The following is a 21,073-nucleotide window of genomic DNA, read 5'->3' on the forward strand; positions in this document are numbered from 1 at the left end:
GTATCTTGCTTGAAGACATAGTCAAGTACAGTGTGCAGAGCCTGAAAGCATCCCATGACACACACTTCTGACTAGTGCTTCTGTTTTGTTCCTCGAGGGGCAGTTCAAACTGCAATGATCCTGTTTTAGAAGCGGCTTCTGTGAAGCTCTAGAAGAGGCACCAGACTCGCTAGTCCCTTGCTACCACGCAGGGTGCCGTTTTTGGACCTGCAGGAAGTTGTCTCGGTCCCATTTCTGCCACACAATGACTCGCTGGGCAGAAATGGAAAGCAAGCTGCTGTCGCCGGTGTTACGACCTGCTAGCGCGTAGTGCCCCTGGTAGGGCAACAGGGCCAGCTGGGGGCTCTCGCACCGCGTACCCGCGCGCCCGGAAAGGGGCGGGGCGGCCGTGGGCGTTGGGCGGAGCCTGGTGGCCTCCAGGGCCACCAATGAAATCCTGAGCCCACGAGGGCCGTGCGCGTGACGCTGCGTAGCGGGCCGCGAGGCTGGGGGCGGTGGGGCCCCGGAGTCGGGTGCTTTATCTTCGTCTGCGGCGGGGCTGGCTGCGTTGCCGGCCTTGGGAACCTGGAGAGCTACCCGGAGCCGACCTTCCTACTGGCCTCCCTGTGACGGCTTCCCGGCTGTGCCCTCCTTGCCGAGGTTCCAGCTGCCGGGCTGCGGCCGCAGGTAATGCCCATGCCCCGGATCCCCTCCTCACTTCCCGTCTGGGTCCACCCGCCTCAGCCGGAGAAGAAGGGGATAGAGGTGATGGCTGCAACTCCGGCCCGGAGGGCCTGGCCTTGTCCTGGGCCGGGGGGCGGAGGAGGCGGCCCGGACTCGGGGGAGGGGAGGCTCTGCGAGTCCTCGGGAGTTTAGGGGATGGAGAGGGCGGGAAAGTTACCATCGGGCTCCCGGATGGCTGGCAGCCTTTTAAACCTTGGTTGGACGTTGGTTTGGTGTCCCCCGAATCCGGTGGCATCTCTCCCACCGGCAGTAAAGAAAATTATGACTTAGAAGACATTACATGCCTTAAAACAGCGAAACCAAAACTGCACCCAGCTTCTAATTGATTTAGGAAAAAACGTGTGCGAAAGGATGGATGACACTTCAAGATCGAAATCTGCTTGTCTGGGCATCAGAGCCTTTCGTCAAGCGCATATTGATTTTTAAATATTAGGATGTATTGAATTTTCTGTCGTTCTTAAGTGTCAATAGCTATGCAGTTTAAATGTATGTTTAGAAGTTATTTCTAAGGGAGAAACAGCTATAAACTCTAGTCTCCATATCTATATATAGATTAAGGTCACTGGTCACTTCTTAATATTTAAATGGCTGCCATCTGCTTAAACTACTTTTTCCCCCCACAGAGTGCCTTTCCCTTGAGCTACAATTCAACTTGAAGCATTTTTTTTCCCTTTAAGTTGGTTGGTGTGGGTGAATGACTTGTAAGTGTGTTGTCTAGGCATGAGAATGAATTTTGGAAGGAGCTCTGATACTTTCAAGAGTAATCATTTAAAAATGCCTGTGTCTCAATGGGTCACACACTTAGAACTCTCAAAGATTCCATCTTCTCATAGGGTAAAGACCAAAGTACTCTTGCCACACTTCCCATCTCCAGTTCATTTGGGGTCAGTTGATGCCTAGCTCTCTGGGCTCACTGGCCACACTGGCTTTTTTTTTTGGTTGTTGTTGTTGTTCTAGGAAAGCCTCTTTCTTTTTACTATCTCCTTATCTTTAGGGGTTTCCTCCACCTCTTAGGTGCCCTTCTGTCCCTTCCTCCAACTTCTGTGCATTTCTCGATTATCAATACCAAATATCACTCACTTCTTCAGGAAACCCATCCTATCCCAGTGAAACTCTCCTAGCACACTCAGTTTTCATTAGCAGCAGTTAATCATCAATTGAAGGAGATGCATTAGTTACTTAGATGCTTTAATTGTTTCCTCTACTAGCATGTAAATTTCTTGACAGCTGGGCTAGTCCATCTTATTTATGTCTTAATTCTCAAAGTCTGGCCCAGCACCTGGCACAGGTACAGAATGAACTGAGTTGGAGGACAGAGGAAGGAGCTTTTGAATGGGAGATATTAACTAGGGAAGAGTACCTGTTTCCATTGGGAAGGAAATGGAAAAAGGTTTTAATTCATTTATTTTTGGAATTTATCACACAGGATAAATGAGTGCATTGACCATCCAGATGTAAATGAGAATTTACCTGTGTTTTGTAGTTTGACTAATTGACTTAATGACCTAATTCTTTGATATGTAAATGTTGTAGGGCTGTATTAGGGCAAACCTTTGGTTAGAAGGAAGAGGGAGAAATTTTGTTTTGGATTGATTGTAAATTTATCTGCAATTGTTTCTTTTCCCCTAGTGAACCTGGGAGTGGTTTACCAAAGTTCACCGAGAGAGTAGGCGCTCAATATTTATTTGTTTTACAGATTTATAGGTTCTTTTGAAAGTTTTATTAGTAAGAACGCTGTAGGCAGACTGCAGTTGACACGTCTTTCAACATGGTTCATTTATGTCTCAAACCAATTGTTTTTGTTTTGCTTTTGTTAAACAGAAAACCACAGGCCCAGAATGGTGTCATTCATGTTAAAAGGTCCTGATACCAAACCTAGACTTAATACCTGATCTAATTGCAGTTTCAACCTCTTCTTTTGCTCAGCCAGCTCCAAACCATTTGGAGTATACTTCTCCTAATAATGCCATCTTGGGCCCTTGAGCCATTCTCTACTGTTCCCATCCACTTCTATTTAGTTGAAGTGTACTATCTCTTCTAATAAACTACTCTTTCACCACTTAAAAAAAAAAAGAAAAAGAAACATAATCTTAATCAATCTGCCTGATAAGAACCCTGTGCCTTCCCCTCGGGGAAGGTGACCCTGCCTGAAGTAATCCACTCTTTTTAACTTCCTAGTCCCACCATTTTTTCTGCCTATGAAAACCTTCCATTTCGTAGAACTCATCGGAAAGCCCTCTGGTTGCTAGATGGGATGCTTGCCCATTTCACAAAATCACATAATAAAGCCAATTAGATCTCCAAATTTATTCGGTTGAAATCTGTTTCTTAACACTTTCTTAAGGCCAGTTAGACTATTATACACTGAACATTACAAAACCAATGCATAGATTAGATTCTTAAGAAATAAGAGTTTAATCAGTGTGTTGTACTCTAAAATAGTTATGTTAGCTTTGTTACCTTGGGTGTAAATGTTTCCACTGCCACTTACCTGCTGTGTGACTTTGATTTGAGTAAGTTTCACAGCATTTCCAAATCCTTTGCGTCTTTTAAAATGGAAATGGTAAATGAAATATGGGATGCATTGAACCCGGGTGCACAGCACTGCAAATGTTACTTAGTAAACACTAGTGTCTGGTGTCTTTATTGCTGGACCTCCTAGACTAACTAGTCTTATGATCAGTGTTTTCACTTCCTCGACTCATTTCGCAACAATCCAATATATTTCTTTGTCCTTGTTCCCGAAACTAACTGTAGAAGTAAATTGTGGCTATTAATATCCCCAAATTATTAAATATCCCATGTCCCACCTTCCTTTTTCTTTCCTTCATTTTTTTGGTCCTATTTAAATTTTCAGTGATACTGACCATAGATTACCTCTGGAATCATCTAAGTTGGTTTCGAACATTTCTTGTTCCTGGTTCTCCTCTAATCGATCCTAAGCCTTGCTTTCTATTGTTCTTTGTCTTGTAATCTTGGGAAAATTACTTAACCACCTGTAAAATGGGATAATAGTACGTAGGTATTGCATAGGTGGTTGTGAGGATTAAAAGAGCCATAGTAAGTACTAGGTAAATATTAGTTTTATTATTCCCTAGGTGACCTCTTTCTGCTTTATGGTCTCTCCCTGGGAGATTTCCTGCCTGTGCCTGTACACCAATGAATCCCAGATCTCCATTTTCAGTCCGGACCTGTACATTCATCTGCCTATGGGTCATCATCACTTGGCTGACCCACACACACCATATTGAACTTATCTACTCCTTTCTCTTCTCCTGTAATTACTTAATTTAATGCATAGCCTTAGCTGAGTTAGAAAACTCACTTGGGATCTTCATTTCCAACTGTCGTCTGGCTGTGGCCACCTGGACATCTCACTGACGCTCCCACATAATGTTGGTAAAGTTATCCCTATCTCTTTATTGAAATCATTAGTTCACTTCGTAAACTCACGTCATTTGAGCCTTACTTCAGGCCTTTATCATTCTTCGTGTGAGCTCAGTGTTCTCCCTGCCAACCTCTGCTTTCTCTAGCTCGTCCTCCATGTTGTCCCGTGAGTTGTCTTACTAAAGACAAATATCAAGTCACCTCCTGTTTAAAAATCTCTATTAGCTCCTTGTTTCTGTGTGAAGGTCCATACTCCTTAGAATGGCTCCTCCGGGCTCTTGACCTTTTGTTCTTACCCTTCCACTTAGCCTGTGCACAGCCTGTTCCTTCTTTTCCTTTAAGATTTAACCTAGATTTTACCTACTTCAAGAAACCTTCACTGGTTGCCCCTAAACTGAGTTGGCCACCAGGCCTGTATTCCCTTCATACTCTATGACGTCTCAGATACAGTTTTGTAATACCATTAGGTGTTACAATTACGTTTGTATGTCTTTCGCCCACTAGATTTTCACTTCTTGAGAGAACAGACTATTGTAGTCATCTGTGTACCCCAGCGCCTGATACATTTTAGACCTCAATAAAATGTTTGAAATAATGAATCCATCCACCAAGGTCTGTACTTGGTCATGTTTTCCATAGTGTAGTCTCTTCCTCCCACCCTGTCTTGATGCCTAACAAACTCTGTTGCTTCTTTGAACTCTGGCTCTGATGTCGCCGCCTCCGTGAGTACTTGTTTAACTTCTCTAAGTAGTTATCCCTTCTCTTGACACCTTGTGTGTATATGTGAACAATGTAATGAGGTAGACACATTTTTACAACACATTTGTATTATTACAACAATGCAACACATTTGTATTATTACAACACATTTACCTAACATCGTTATAGAAAGAGATGCTTAACGTACCTTTAATTAGCACATACCATTTAAGTGTCAGAACTTAAAAACCAATTTCAGTGCACATTGCCTTCTTGCCTTCTATGTTTAAACTACCAAAGCCTTTTTTAGACATGCCACGGTCATCAGAGCATGAATTTCAGCTAAGATTTTCTTTGATACGGGATGTATTGATGGACTCAAGAAACAGAACTCCTTTGATCCTGCACTAAAAAAACCTCTGCTTGCTCTCTTTTTAATGTTGACACCTACTTTGAAGTTTTCTTTCTTTACTCTCATCTAGTATAGTTACACTTCTGGTAGTCACTACTTTTTTCTGTTTGAAAATGGCAACAGGGTTACCCCAACATAAGGTTATTGTTAGCATTAAAGGAGGTACTGTACACAAACGTCTTATCAGAGAGGACAGAAAATTGTAATTATGCACCAAGGGAACGTCCTAACAATTCTAATAATGTTTATTCTAATTATTTGAATTGTTTCAGCAGAATAGTTTCTCCAATTTGACAGGTTTTCCAGTGGAGTAAAGGGCATGGCACTTGTCAGCAAATTGTTTTTCAGAGTTTCTTAGACAATCTACATTTAGAATTGGGTCCTGTGTGGTAGGTGTTGATGAAAAGTCCTAAGCTCTAGGACAGATCATTTTTGTGTATATACAACTGAAATCCCAATCTAGGTAAATTTCCTTATTAACTGTTTTATATTTATCTTTTAATATTAATAAGTAAAACTAGAAAGAAAAGTGAACATGAGTTCCAACTCTCATACTAGCCTATTAATATTTGTTTCGCAAACAACCGTCGCTAGTATCTACTTGTTTTATTTCCTTAATGCATGTGAAAATGCTTGGTAACCATTTATCAACTCATTTAACAAATGAATAGTAGTGCGCCCTGTATTCCAGGCACGGTTCTAGATACTTAGGTAAAATGGTGAACAAGACAAAATTCTGCTTTTCCTGGGGATTCCAGTCTTGCGGGGGATAGACAGTAAGCGCTGTAATGTATCGGGCAGTAAGTGCTTTGAAGAAGAATAAAGCAGGGTCAGGAATAAGAGTAACAGGGTGTGCGAATGTTTACTTTAGTTAGGGAAGACGGGATGGGACACGAGGATGGGACATTTGAGTAGAGAGCTTGAAGGGAAGAAGAAAGCCTAGAGGGTATCTGGGGTAGATGTTCCAGACAGAAGAAATAGCAGAGACCTCTAAGCGGGAATGAGCGTGACTAGTTAGAGAGATAGCAAAAGGCCGGAGTAAGTAGAGGAGAGCAAGTGAGAGAATTGTGGTAGGAGGTTGAGGGTGCCAGGGAGGGGGACGGGGAGGTGAGTGGCAGATCTTGGAGGACTTACTAGGTGATGGCGAGGACTTAGAACAAAATGCAATGTTTGAAGGGTTTTGCGCAGTGGGGGTGACTTACTCTGACTTAACCTTTTAAAAGGGTTACTGAATGCTGTGTTAAAAAATAGACCGGAAGGGAGAAGATGAAGAGAGGCCAGTTAGAAGGTTACTGCGGTGAGAGGTGGCGCTGGCTGAGATAATGGCGAAGGGGGTGGACATGGTGGGAAAAGGTTAGAATTGGATATATATTTTGATGGCAGAGTAAAATGGACGTGTCTTTGGATTAGATAAGGGAAGTGAAGAATCAGGGGTGACTCCTCGTTTTGTTTTAGTTTTTGTTTGTTCAAGTCTGGGCAAAGAGTGACTGTGAGTCCCATTAACTGAGATGGGGACGACAGTAAGAAGGGTAGAATTGGAGGGCACTTCAGTAGTTCAGTTTGGGTCATGTTAAGTTTGAGATGCCCGTAAGCCATCTACGGGAAGGGGTCAAGCAGGCCTTTGGATGTGAGCCTGGAGCTCGAGGAAGCGTGGGCCTGGTGGGGAGAGAAGGGTATCAAAGAATTGGTGTGGAGGCATCCGAGTAAGTGAGCTGGTGGTGTTCAGGGAGTTACATGCTGGCAATCAGAATTACGGACGTGGTGCCGTTATTGGTAACAGTAGAATCTAGGGGAACATGTGACTGGGACATAAAAACAGTTTGTTGCAGACAGGAGGAACTCAAGGAGGCTGCAGACCTGGGTAGGGATGGATGGATATACATGGATGCTGAGGTAAAAGGAGATGGGGGAGTGAGGGGATGAAGGGCGTGACCAGCAAGATAGCACTACGTGCCACAGGCCGGCTATCAGTTGTGATAATCTGGTTATTTCGGGTATTTACGGAAGGGAAGGGAAAGACAAAGAGTGACCTAGAAGGAATAGGAAACAAGAAGGACAGTGCCCCCTCCAGGTCCTGTTTAATGGGAGCAAGAAAACACTGGTACACCTCACATCTAAGGGCAATGATCATGTAAGCACTTAGAAACATGGAGCCTTAATTACAATTTGAATTTTTGTCTTTGCGACAGCTGAAGTCGTTCACCTAGCTAGTATCCAGGTTGTGTCAGTGTAATTGTGCAAACTCAGTGGCTATATTTCAGCTTTCAAAGCAAGGCTTTATTGTCTAGATGAGTTTGATGGATCCTGATCTCATCACCAAGGACTTTAAAAATTTTTTTTTTCCATTTTTCTAAAGGGTACCCAGGCTTAAAATTTATTTGTTTATTTTTTGCCTCGTTAAGCATCATTTATTTGTCTGTCAAACTTGATTTATTAAGTATTTTATCACCTCTTAATAAGTAATTTTAATCAGCTTGAGATAACGGATTTCTCACCGAGTTGATACAGTCTCAGCCGAAAGCAAAGTAACACAGTTTTCATTAGCCTGTATTGTTTGCTTTGTATGACAAATGTATGATTGTTTCTTTCAGTTATTGAGATATTTGAAGTAGTTTTTGTATACCCTTAGGAGTCTTGGGGACCCCCCCACCCGCAATTCAGAACTGTTGTTGTAGAGCTTACTGTTGAGTAGGATGTCTGAAGCTGTTCACAGTAAAGATGATGCTCAGTGGCCTCCTCCCAGCATATAGTTTCCTCTTGATTCTCGAAGTTTCGAGCACCATATCCTATTACTTAGAATAATTGGTTGTGGTATTAACTGATACATCCACTGTCGGCACTAATGCATGCCTATCGTGTTCCAGAGACTCCCTATTAGATTGGGGGGATTCAAAGAGAAAAAACCATGTAGTCGCTCTCTTTGAGAAACATGCTAGTACAAGAGGCAGAGAATTGCTTTCTGAGTATAGTAGTGTGATAGGAATGGCGGGTAAGAGATGGTGGTCAAAGAAACCTCAGCAGGGGACTTGCGTCACGCAGTCTGGTGATTACAAAGTAGGCTGTGGAATCTGGTAGTTCTGGTTTTGAATCCCAGTTCTGCTGTTGAAGAATCAGACAATTTGGGGTATTTTTCTCATCTGTAAAATGAGGATAACACCTACCTCCTAAGTTTGTAAAAGTTTCATAAGAAAATGTAAAGGACTTAGCAGCACAGTGCCTGGTAGGTAAGTAATAGCTGCTCACTAAATCAGAGCTGCTGTTTCTTCTGCTGCCACTGCTGTGACTGTGAAAGGTGAGTAGGGGTCGCTAGATAAAGGAAGGGCAGAGGAGAACTGGCTTTCTAGAGACTGGAGAGTATATGGGAAGACATGGTGACCAAAGACAATATTTGGGGAATAAAATAGTAGTACCTACCTTAAAGATTATATTGAGATTAAAATACATAATACATGTAAAGCACATACGCACTTAAAAGTAGAGTCCCTATTTTTAATCCACATTATCCCCTCTATAATTCCTTCCTTTTGGAAACATCTTGGTTCTTTTTGCATTTTTCTGGCTCTGTTGTTGTCTTCCCTGATTTCTTTTCTGCTCCTTGATGTCCTACTTTGAGGGCAGCCCTCAGAATTTAGTTGTCTGATCTCACTTCTCGAACTGTTTCTTTTGGAGGATGAGATGCTTCTGGCTTCCTCTGTTATTTTCACACAAGTGACTTTCAAATTTATCAGTTGCCCTGATGTCTTTCCTAGGTTCCTCTTAATAGGATCTTATTAAGATATATCCACTTGATATATTCATCTACTCTTCCAGAATTGTTTCATTTATTCAGTTTCAGAAAAAAATTAGAAGGGAACTGATCTAGATTTGTCAGATTTTTACTTTGCCAAGCAGTGATATTTAAGAAAACAAACTCACCATGTGCTACATTTCATACAGAAAAGGACATTTCAACCTAAAAGTTTGCAGAGACTTTAATCTTAGAATTAAAAATACGTAGCTTTAAAAATAATGTAATAAGTACTTCATCCTTTGCTTCAGACTGATGAAAACTTTTTATGTAGCAAAACACTGCTTTGGAGTAAACCTTGTTCTGTCTTGACATTGATATTTGGCCTTGATCATATTTCTTGGTGTTTAAAATGGTTCACCACTGCCTGGCTGAAAAAAAGTCCTGATTTCTTAGGTCCAATTTGACTCCAGCTCTTCTTTCTAGCCTTTTCTTCCATCACATTTCTCTGTTACCAACCTAACAAAAAATTCAGATAGTCAGTGGTGTTTGTAGTTTGGATCGCACCCAGGTTCACATGTGGCCCTGTCATTAGCTGTGTGATCTCAGGCAAGTTACTGTGCTGGGAAAGCATCCTAGAGCTGTGCTGGTACATCAGCTCGTTGCTGCGAGCGAGGTGGCACTTACCAGCTAGGTCTTCTTGCCGTTCTTCTGTTGAACACAAATGATTTCATTGACTATCAACATCAGACAAGGCCATTCTCTGGTCAAAATGGATCAAGACAAAAGGTGAACATTGTCCAAGTCACAAAATTCCCAGCATCCCCCTCCCCAGTCTAATGTGAGTGCTGGTTGCTCTTTTTCAGTTGTAGCTCCAGCCCTCCTCCAGTTGGCCTCCAATAGCGAGTTGTTGATATAACCAATCACAGAATTGTCCCTGCTTTCTGACAGCACCCAAGCCAGAGTGAACCTCTGCTGTTTTGGACATTCCCCAAAAACCACCTACCCAAGTCTCAAATCCTAAATAAGTCATTTCTAATGCTCTCTTATTAAGACTCCCCCCCAGTTTCCCACGGGATGTATTCCTAATAAACCCAGTTTGTTCCACAACAGGTATGAGTTATGTTCCTGGTGTGTGAGTAGAGGGCTGGACAGGAACTACTTTGAGCCTTATTTTTTTCTCATCTGCGAACCAGGAATAATAACATGTTTTTGCAGAGTTGTTAGGAAGATTAGATGAGAAAAAAATGAAAGCACCCAGTAGAGTCCTTGAACTTAGTAGATAGTCTACAAATGCTTGTTTTTTGTCCTCTAGTAAAGCAGTCTGATCAGTTGTGGTCCCTGAACAAGGTCCGTGGACCTTGTTTTAACCCTTTCTCACTCATGGAGTGCTCATTCCAGACTCGGTCCAAATGCCTTTTCTGTGAAACCTTTACATCTTTTAATGCTCTTTTCTGTCTCTGAACTTCAGATATTTATTGTTTTTACCATTGACTTGATATTAGTCTTTATCTCTTGTTATTGAATTCTTAATTTTTCATATACTTATGCCTTGTGGGTTCAGCTAAATTGTTCTTTAAGAATGGGGGCTATGTGTAAATTAGGGCCTTTGAAACTAGCCAGTTACTTTATAGGGATTAATTTCTTCAAATTTTTGTTTACAGTGTCTTGTACTCAGAAAATGCTTACATAAAACCAAAGTCAAATAAAAGGAAGAGTATGTATCGTCATTTTTCACCTCCTAAATATGTTGATATGGTGAAATTTTCCTCAACCAGTTACTTTGTTCAAAACTTTTTACATCTTCTTTCGTAGAGAACACAATGGTGGGTAAAGAGATGTCTCTGAGAAATCGGCTGTCAAAGTCCAGTGAAAAGCCTGAAGAAGAAGAAGACCAGGGAAACCCTACAAAGGAGTCCCTAGAAGCACCCAGTAATGGTGAGGCTTTTAATTTCTTTTCTTTTCTTTTTTTTTTTTTTTTTTTTGAGGTGAATTAATGAAATAGAGAACAAATTCAGTGCTCTACAACAGGGATTCCATCTCTTAGGCACTCTTTATTTTAAATGGATATGCTGGTAGGCATTGTAAAGATACAGAAGACAAAACTATATTGATAAAGAGACAAGAAAAGAACACTGGTGTAAGTGTCATTCACAACTACCTTAGATCCTATTGGTGACACTGGTATACATCTCACGGAGGTGAACTTTATTGACGTAAGTGGAGTTTGCAATGTATACTTTAATTCAGGATTCATCACATCAAGTTTTATATATCTGGTAATGAAGACATTAGAAAGTAAGCCCTTTCTTGTTAATTACATCTGCGAACATTTTGGGGGTTTCTACTATGTTCTAGAACATTCATCCATTTATTCATTCCTTCAACCACCTAACCTACCAATAGTTATTGATGCCCTGCTCGGTGCTGAGGCTTACAGCAGTGATCAGTACAGATGTATTTGTCCTCATGGAGCTCCAAGTCAAGTGTACGAGAAACACTGCCTCCGTAATTAAAATAATTAGATTATTACAAGTAAGTGCTGCTAATTACTTTCTTACTAGATGTAATGAGCATAATGAGAGTAATACGCAGCATACCTAACCTAGTTCCGTACCAGGCTATACATCTTGGGAGAAGGAGATTAGGGAGTTTTATACTTACATCCAAGTCTATTCAACACATGAATATAAAGAAGAGTTTGATGTTGCTTGTTAAGGTCATGGCTTATGCTTAAGATTGATAGACCTGTAAACACAGCTCCAGTTGATGTCACCTATTACATCAGGCTGTTTATTTTTCCGGTGACATTTGTATAGGTGTTATTTTAACAAGGATTTGAAATTTGAGGCTTGTTTGGTTAACAAATAGGGATGGAACTTTATGAGAAGTTGTGTGGCATCCTGAGACTTCTAGAGAAACATACTTTTGCTTTTCCTTCTTAAATGTAATTGTATCGAGGTGGATACCACCAGGAATATAAATGTTGCTGCTTAAGTTTGCATAATGAAGTTTATTGATTAGCTATTTATGAAACATTTGTGTTGCATATGGGCTAGTTTCAGTGTAATATAAATGTGAAATTTGACCCAACATTGGGTAGAAACATTCCCCTTCTATGATTTAGGGACTGTGTGATATAATCCATTTTATCTGTCTTGGAGACAGGAAAATTGCTTTTTACTGAAACTTTCTGTCACCAGATATGATTTTCTCTTTATGTTCCAATTTTGAACAAGTGTTTAAATTACTCTAATTTCTACATATTTTCAGTACTCCATATTGTCTTCGTTCATTAAGTTTTAATCATTCCAGTTTTTAGTACAGATAATAAAAATTGAGTTTTTTTAGCTTTAATCAAGAAGTATAACCTCCTCCTTGATTTAATGTAAGTAATGCTGATCTGACCATAGAATGTGTTTCTTCACTTAAGTATTTGTTCACTTTGGGGACTAAGCAGACGGGAAAGATGTGGCCTTGGACCCATCCCAATTAGTGTAACGCACCAACCAGGACCCCTGGTAGCTTATTAGAAATGTTCCACCTTACATTATTGAATACATTTTCATTTTAATAACATTCCCAGATAATTCATATGTGGGTTACGGTTTGAGACACCGATCTTTGTGGCAGTTTTCAGTTGGGGTGTATATTAATCAGGGTCTTCCAGAGAAACAGAACCGGTAGGCTATATGTAGATCTATAGAAAGGTGTCTTATGACGGATTGGCTCCGATGGAGGCTGAGAAGTCCCACGATGTGCTGTCTGCAAGCTGGAGGCCCAGGGGAGCCCGAGGTGGGATCCAGTCTAAACCTTACTTCCGAAATCCTGAGATTCAGGGCTGATGGTACATGTCCCAGCCTGAAGGCCCGAGAAGCAGGAGCACCAGTGTCCCAGGCAATTCAAGCAAGAGAGCTTCCTCGCCCTTCCTTCGCCTTTCGTGCTGTTCAGGCCCTCCGGTGTTGGAGAGGGTGGTCTTCACTCAGTCTGCTGACTCAAATGCTTATCTCTCTGGAAACACCCAGAAATAATGTGTCACCAGCTCTCGGGGCTTCCCTTATCCCAGTGGACACATAACATCCAAGTGTATGCATGAGAATCATCTGTCAAATGAATAGTAATCATCCAGCGAACAAAAACTGCTTGGACCCCATTATGGATCTGCTGAATCAGAATCTCAGGGGGAGGGTCCAGGAATGTTAAGTTTGGAAACGGTTGCTTGATAACACTGATGAGAACCACTGCTGTCAAGAACTCTGAGACTTAACTAGAACCACCTTGTGATATGTCACTTTGATATGTCGCAGCGACAAGGACTTTTTTATTCTACTCAGTTTACGTTGTTCTTGAATTTCTATGTTGTGGTTCCTAATTCTAGTAACCGCTGGGTAGGATGACTTTATGTCCTGATTTGCTCAGGTTAGTGTCAGTTTTCACCTGTGTCCAGTGCGATTCTTGCAGTGTATCCTTGCTTTCTCAGAAGGGTCCCAGTTTGTTTGATAAATTATATGGTCACTCCAACCATGGGGTTGTTGAATTAATAGTGACCATTATAGATGTTACAGTATTTAGTTCACATTTTCAGAAACGTATCATTAGTTTACCCAGTGAAATTATGATTAATTAGCTTTCTTGTATTTTGTGGCATTTGTTGAAATAATACCAGTTCTGAAGATAACTTTTTGTCTGAATTGAAAATAATATTATTACGTGATTTTAAAAGTAATATGTGCTAATATGTTTTTCTTATTCTATGATGCACATGCAATAAAGTGTTCAAATAATTCAGAATATACAGAAAAGGATAAAAAAAAGCAGAAATGACTCAAAATTCTGTCACTGAGAAATGAATGTATGCCCTTCCAGAGACATTTCATTTCCATAATTAAGTAACATTTTATACAATTAGAACATTTTATATACTGTTAAGTAACTGGGGTCTTCCAACACATTGCAGACATTTTCCCATTATCAAGCAACAGATGAGTGGCTACAAATTATTGTATTTTATATGTCATATACTGTTTACTTGTTTCTGTGATGAATATTTAAGCTGTTTCTTTTTTTCTGCTATAAACAAATGGTAATGAATATCTTTACATATTTGTCAAATGTCTGAAAGAGTATTGCAGGGTCAAAGGATATTATTTTAAAATACTTATTTTGATACATGATATTGGATTGTAGCATTTACCTTTACACTCTCGATAGTTATCCTTCTGTGTTTTTGTCATTAATATGCCTATTCAGATTTTTTTTTTTTTTTTTTTTAAAGATTTTATTGGGGAAGGGGAACAGGATTTTATTGGGGAACAATGGTCAAATTGTTGTCCTTTCAATCTTAGTTGTGGAGGGTTCTGTTCAGCTTCAAGTTGTTGTCCTTTCAGTCTTAGTTGTGGAGGGCACAGCTCAGCTCCAGGTCCAGTTGCTGTTGCTAGTTGCAGGGGGCACAGCCCACCATCCCTTGCGAGAGTCGAACCGGCAACCTTGTGGTTGAGAGGACAGGCTCCAACCAACTGAGCCATCCGGGAGCTCAGCGGCAGCTCAGCTCAAGGTGCCGTGTTCAATTTTTTTTTTAGTTGCAGGGGGCGCTGCCCACCATCACTTGTGGGAGTCGAGGAATTGAACTGGCAACCTTGTGGTTGAGAGCCCGCGCTCCAACCAACAACTGAGCCATCCGGGAGGCAGCTCAGCTCAAGGTGCCGTGTTCAATCTTAGTTGCAGGGGGCAGAGCCCACCATCCCTTGCGGGACTCGAGGAATTGAACTGGCAACCTTGTGGTTGAGAGCCCACTGGCCCATGTGGGAATCGAACCGGCAGCCTTCAGAGTTAGGAGCACGGAGCTCTAACTGCCTGAGCCACCGGGCCGGCCCCAACGTTAAAAAGCCAGTCAAATTTAGCAGTGGGGGGTTGTATACCAACTTTAGTGACACTAGCGTTAATAAGTTCTGATAACCCACTACCATCGGACCAGCCCTATTCAGATTTTAAGTCTTATTTCTTCCTTACTATCTCTTTTCATGACAGTGTATGTGTCATTTCTGCTTTTTCTTTCTAATTTGCATCTCATAATATGTTGTGGAATGGTTCATTCTAGGAGTAAATAGAAATAAGGACCCTGTGTATAACTTAACAGGAAAAACTAAAACAGAAAGTCTTATCTAGACCAAGTATTAGTACTGCCATTTACCAGTTGTCTTAAATGTGGCAATGTGATTTGAGTAGAGCTTGGTCTAAGTTCTTTTTCTTTATTTTTCTCATTTTCTTTTCTCCTCTTGCTCCTTCTTTCCTACCTCTCTTCTCCCCCACTTGGCCCCTTCTCTTTCTCTTTCTTTTTTCCTTCCATTCCTCCCAATTTTTTTATTGATATACTTTACATTCCTTTCACGTGATAAAGGCTAATCCCTCCCTGGGTAAACTGGCAGTCACTGAGAGTAACTTGCTTCCTAAGATGGCGTCAGTCACGCCAAGCACCAGAAACCATTGTGCTTAACAAATTCTCATTGTTGTTTAATTACAGCACATTTTTATCACCCCAAAAAGGAACCCCATGCCATTTTAACAGTCACTCTCCGTGCTCCCATTCTCCCACCCTGGCAACTACTAATCCTTACCCATTCAGCCATTGATGGACTTTTGAGTTGCTTCCACTTCTTGGCTGTTGTGAATAATGCTGCTGCTACGAACATAGGTATACAAATATCTGAGACTCTGCTTCTTGTTCTTTTGGATATATGCCCAGAAGTGGGTTGCTAGATTGTGTGATGGTTCTGCTTTTAATTTTTTGAGGAACTGGCATCCTGTTTTCCATAATGGCTGCACCGTTTTACAATCTCAGTGGTGCGTAAGTGTTCCCGTTTCACCACGTCCTCGCCAATACTTGTTACTTTGTTTTATTTTATTTTGTTTTTTAAAATAGTAGCCATCCTAAGGAGTGTTGGGTGATACTTCACTGTGGTTTTGATTTGCATTCCTCTAATAGTTAGTGATGTTGAGCATCTTTTCATATGCCTGTTGACCATTTGTGAATCTTTTTTTTTGAGAAATGTCTATTCATGTCCTTTGGACATTTTTTAGTTAAGTGAATTGGTTTTTATTGTTGTTGTTGGCTTGTAGGAGTTCTTTTTATTTTAACAAGAGAAAATAACCAAATTTAATACATACGTACCTATGGGGACCCCACATACATAAGAGATTCAGCGACCCCACATACATGAGAGGTTCCAGGACAAAGGGAAAATGAGGTACATGTAACATTGTGAGCTGAGGATCACCTTGAAGCTTCAGTGGGGAGGAAGGTCATTGAGAGACATTAAGAAGACTGAGTTGGGGTGGCCAGATGGCTCAGTTGGTTAGAGCATGAGCTCTCGACAACAAGGTTGCTGGTTCAATTCCTGCATGGAATGGTGGGCTGCACCCCCTGCAACTAAAGATTGAAAACGGCGACTGGACTTGGAGCTGAACTGCACCCTCCACAGTTAGATTGAAGGACAACTACTTGGAGCTGATGGGCCCTGGAGAAACACACTATTCCCCAATATTCCCCAATATTAAAAAAAAGTGAACACACCTTAAAAAAAAAAAAAAAGCCCGAGTTGTAGGAGTTCTTGAGTTGAGTTGTAGGGCTTATATTCTGGAAATTAACTCTTTATTAGATATATGATTTACAAATATTATCCCCCATTCTGTAGGTTGCCTTTTTACTCTGTTAATTGTATCGTTTGATGCATACAAGTTTTAAGTTTGGAAGGATCCCATTTGTCATTTTTTGTGTTTGTTGCCATGTTTTTGGTGTCATATCCAGGTAACCATTGCCAAGCCCCGTGTCATAAAGGTTTTCTCCTATTCTGTTCTCTTTTTCTTATAGGAGTTTTACAGTTTTGGGTCTTACATTTAGGTCAGTAATCCATTTTGAGTTAATTTTTTTGCATGTGGATATCCACATTGGTTTTTGTAGTACTGCCATCTGTGGTAGGCTGGAAAAATGCCTCCTCCCCCAAAGAGTTCTAAAACTTGGAACCTGTGAATGCTTCTTTATGTGGCAAGACCAGGAGAGATGGGGTGGGGGTGGGGTGTCTTTGCAGATATAATTAAGTTGGGAATCTTGACATGAGGTTATCTTGAATATCCATGTGAGCCTTGAATGCAGTCACATATATCATGAGTGGGAGGCAGAGGAGATTTGACCACACACAGAGAAGATGATATGGAGATGGAGCAGAGAGAGAGATTTGTGGATACTGGCCTTGAAGACATGTGTTATGTTCATAAGCCAAGGAATGCTGGCAGCTGGAAGCTGAAGAGCAAGGACCAGATTCTACTTAGAGCCTCCAGAGGGAGTGTGGCCTTGCTCTATGTAACGCCTTGATTTCAGCTCAGCCTCCAGAACTGTAAGAGAATAAATTTCTGTTGTCTTAAGCCACCATGTTTTTGGTCATTTGTTACCAAATGACCAAAACTAATACACCATTTTAACAGTTAAATCTATCAATCCATGAACATGGGATGTCTTTCTGTTTATTTAAGTCGTCTTTAATTTTTTCAATAATGTTTTGTAGTTTTCAGAATGTAAGGTTTGACACTTTCTTGTTGAATTTATTCCTAAGTATTTTGTTCCCTTTGATGCTATTGTAAATGGAATTGTTTTCTTAATTTCTTTTTCTGATTGTTGCTATTGTATAGAAATGCTGCTGGTTTTTGTATATTGATACTGTGTCCTGCAACTTTGCTGAACTTAGTTTTTAGCTCTAATAGTTTTTGTGTGGGTTTTATACTGGTATTTTATATATATGATCATGCCACCTGCAAATAACAGTTATGTTAGCTGTGGGTTTTGGGTAGGTGCCCTTTACCAGGTTGAGGAAGTTCCTTACCTTACTCATGATTTACAGGTTATATCTACTCTTGAATACCTTTTACTTTACCTCTTTGTTCATTTGATAGCTAATTAATTAGTATAATAATAATAACCACTAACATAAGTTTATCATGTGCCAGGCCCTGTTTTAAGTGTTTTATGAATATTAACTCAGTTTACTGTAGTTCTATTCAATTTCAATGTTGAGATCGATACATAGAGAACAACATACCTTTAGTAACAAATTTTGAAAGTCCCTTGGCAAAAATATGAAAAAAATTAATATTATTCTGTAATCTTGCCCCTTCATCCAGTATATGCAACTAATCATAAAACTTGCCAGTCCACGTAGAGCTTTGATCAACTGAGTAGGTTGAGAGTTCATTTTTTTCCACTTAGATAAAAGCAAATCATGTTTATTTTAGAAAAGGCAGATAAGCAAAAGTTCAAGTTTTTGTGATTTTTCCTTGGATTCATTCCTCGACATTGTTTTTAGGTCAAAGGGAATGCATATTTTTAAGATTATTTGGGTAGGTATTGCCAAATTGCCCTCTGGAAATATTGCACTCCCTGTATTGTCTATTACTTCAAACATTTTTCAGTCATGGGTGATGTGACCTTTTAAGTACACTAGATGGCATTTTGAGAGATGAAAAATTCCACTTGAAAAATGCTTCATACAATGAGACATTAGTACCAGCAGAAATAAAGTTATTGAATATTAATTAATACTTTTTATAGCTTTTAAAGTCAAAAGAGTAAGTTTGAATATTTTAGTTCATTACAGGAAGATTAATCAAAAGAAATGAAAGATATTAGCTGACACTTTCTTTGACAGCTTCTAAAAATTAAAAAAAATAACAAAATCATGCTTAAAAAATCAGCCTGAAAAGCTTTCAAGTTCTAAGCGTGTCAACAAAATATTGTCAATGATTATTTTATTCTGGGGTGTTATGCATTTGAGGTAAATTTGTGTTTTAGCAGAATTGCTAAAAATCATTTTGAGTACATTCATTTTTAAGTAATGGGACATTAGGCATAACTTGACCATTTTGAAAGAAAAAGAGGGCTATAATATGTTTTGCTTCTAACAAGATCGTTTTCCTGGGTTTTTTTCTCTATATGTTGCCAAAACCTTGAGCAAGAATATAATAAATTGTAACAGTGTCCTAATAAGGAAAATGTTATACAGTCCACTTTATGACAGTGTTTTTAAAGGTTTAGTTGCAAAAAATTTGTAGAGATAAAGTGTTTGGGGGAAGAGCTTGCATTCTTTTAGTCTTTGTTCTATCAAGAACATTTGATAATAACTTTATCAAAAATTAAATCTTGGAAGTCTAGGCTCTTAGAATAAGAATTGGTCTTAGTGGTCATTTAATTATGACCTTACATGCAACACATGCACCTGAAATTAAAGTTAGGTTTCCTACCTTCCAGCTGAAGGTAGGTAAGCGCCTTTGATATATAGATATAGATACCTGTATAGCTATATATGTATTGCAGGGTACTAGGTTTGCTAGTAGTTCAGATGAATAACATACTAAAACAAAAAAACAGTCCTATGTTATAAATAGGAGTTAAGTATTTACAGTAAATAAACAGTATGGGAGAGCAACAGGGTGAGGGATCACCATGCTTTAGAATGGAAGGAAGTGTCCATAGAGGTAGAATTTACGTTTGGCCTTTGAAGAAGAAACTGGGAGAGGGCATTCAAGCCAGAGGAAAGTTATTGGTTGCAAAGGCATGGAGTTAAGACAGTCGAGTGTTATGTGTGTTGGGTTTTGTTTGCTTGCAGAGAGGATTGTTGGGGTGGGGGGGCAGGTAATACAGATGGATTTGTGGTTTGTTTTCACGGACGGGGAGACAAAATCGGGAAGACCAGGAGGCAGTCAGAAGGTAGGGCTTGCAGCTTTACTGTGGATGGGGTCGTTGACTGACGACCTACATAAGTGGATGACTTAAACCTGCCAGTGCTTAGATTTCCTCTTGCAAAATTAAGGAGAGCAAATGTAACAGCACTGTGTGCAAGTCTATAGCACTAGATTCATTGAGGTATTATTTTGTCTTCTCGTTGATGGTGCTGGCAACTCTTCTGTCACAGATCCTAAGATAGCTTTACAGTGCCCTGCTATGTAATACATCAACTGAGAATTATTATGTACACGATCTCCTAATATTTCTATCAAAAATTAGCTCTTTTGATTTTAAAATAAGATCATATGATGTAAAAGTTTAATGATAATAAAGCTAATTCTTACTGCACATATAGGCAACCCACACAGTTGTAACAGGTGTGGTGATAAAAGAACAATAAACCAAAGTTAACTCTGATCGAGTAATCTTGTTCTTGTAATTATTTTGATTATAGGATAGAAATCTGTTTCCATAATAGCTTTCACAAAGTTGTAGATCAGTTGTGATTGGTATTTCCGTGTATTGCTTTTGTAGATTACTCATAATATTCCTTTAAAAATCTCAATTGCTTGTCCTCATGCCAAGCCTTATGGGGCTATTTCCTCGTCCACTAGTTCAAGATATTTTGGTGTCTTTAAAAAAATTGCTGCATGCCTATACGATCAGTTAATCTATGACAAATGGGGCAAGAATATACAATGGGAGGGTAAAGACAGTCTATCCAATAAATGATGTTTGGAAAACTGGACAGATACATGCAAAAAAATGACCACCTTCTTACACCATATATTTCGACATATTTATTAAGTCTCCCTTTTCGTATGAATATCTGTGTACTGACTCTTGTTTCTAGTTCAGATTCCATTTCTTTATGGTCGTGCAGACACGTTATTCGTTGAGAACTTTGAAAGGCTTTTGAAGTCAGTGGAGCAATAAAAGGTGATAGATTATACTGCTTTATCTCCCTTTTTGCTTTGAAGATGAATAAATATTATTCTTCCTAGGAATGCTTCTAAACCCAGCCATCTCATGGACATAAAGGGGACTTTCACATGACTTTTAGATTACTTACATCTCTGGACAAGGCGAGGCAGGGATAACGGTCTTCTAAGGCATAGTCAATGAGAGTCTTTTTAGAAACTGATGAGGATTTTAAAATGAGTTTGAACTTCTAGACAATAAAAATCTGTTAGTCAGTGCCTAGGCATTAGCTAATTCTGTACTTGCTACAAGGAGACAAAGAATATGTTTGTTAAAAGAACTGAAACTTGAAAAAGTGGTTATTAGCCACTGCTTAGTACACCTTAATCATCTAAGTCGACGTTTGGGCCATGATTCTTTTTCTTTTTAAATT

The 21,073-nt window shown here is 39.8% G+C and overlaps 1 protein-coding gene across 1 annotated transcript in view; it reads left to right on the forward strand.

The window, feature by feature from the left end:
• The first annotated feature begins 453 nt into the window (after nucleotides 1–453).
• The window catches only part of SOAT1 (sterol O-acyltransferase 1), a 55,638-nt gene continuing 35,018 nt past the window's right edge, over nucleotides 454–21,073 (forward strand). The window contains exons 1-2 of the mRNA XM_019731472.2: nucleotides 454–666; nucleotides 10,764–10,886. Coding sequence (XP_019587031.2) covers nucleotides 10,772–10,886 — 115 coding nt within the window. The 5' untranslated portion in view covers nucleotides 454–666; nucleotides 10,764–10,771. The remainder of the gene's footprint in view (nucleotides 667–10,763; nucleotides 10,887–21,073) is intronic.

Source organism: Rhinolophus sinicus, linkage group LG17, assembly GCF_036562045.2.
Source record: "Rhinolophus sinicus isolate RSC01 linkage group LG17, ASM3656204v1, whole genome shotgun sequence".
Taxonomy (NCBI): Eukaryota; Metazoa; Chordata; class Mammalia; order Chiroptera; family Rhinolophidae; genus Rhinolophus; species Rhinolophus sinicus.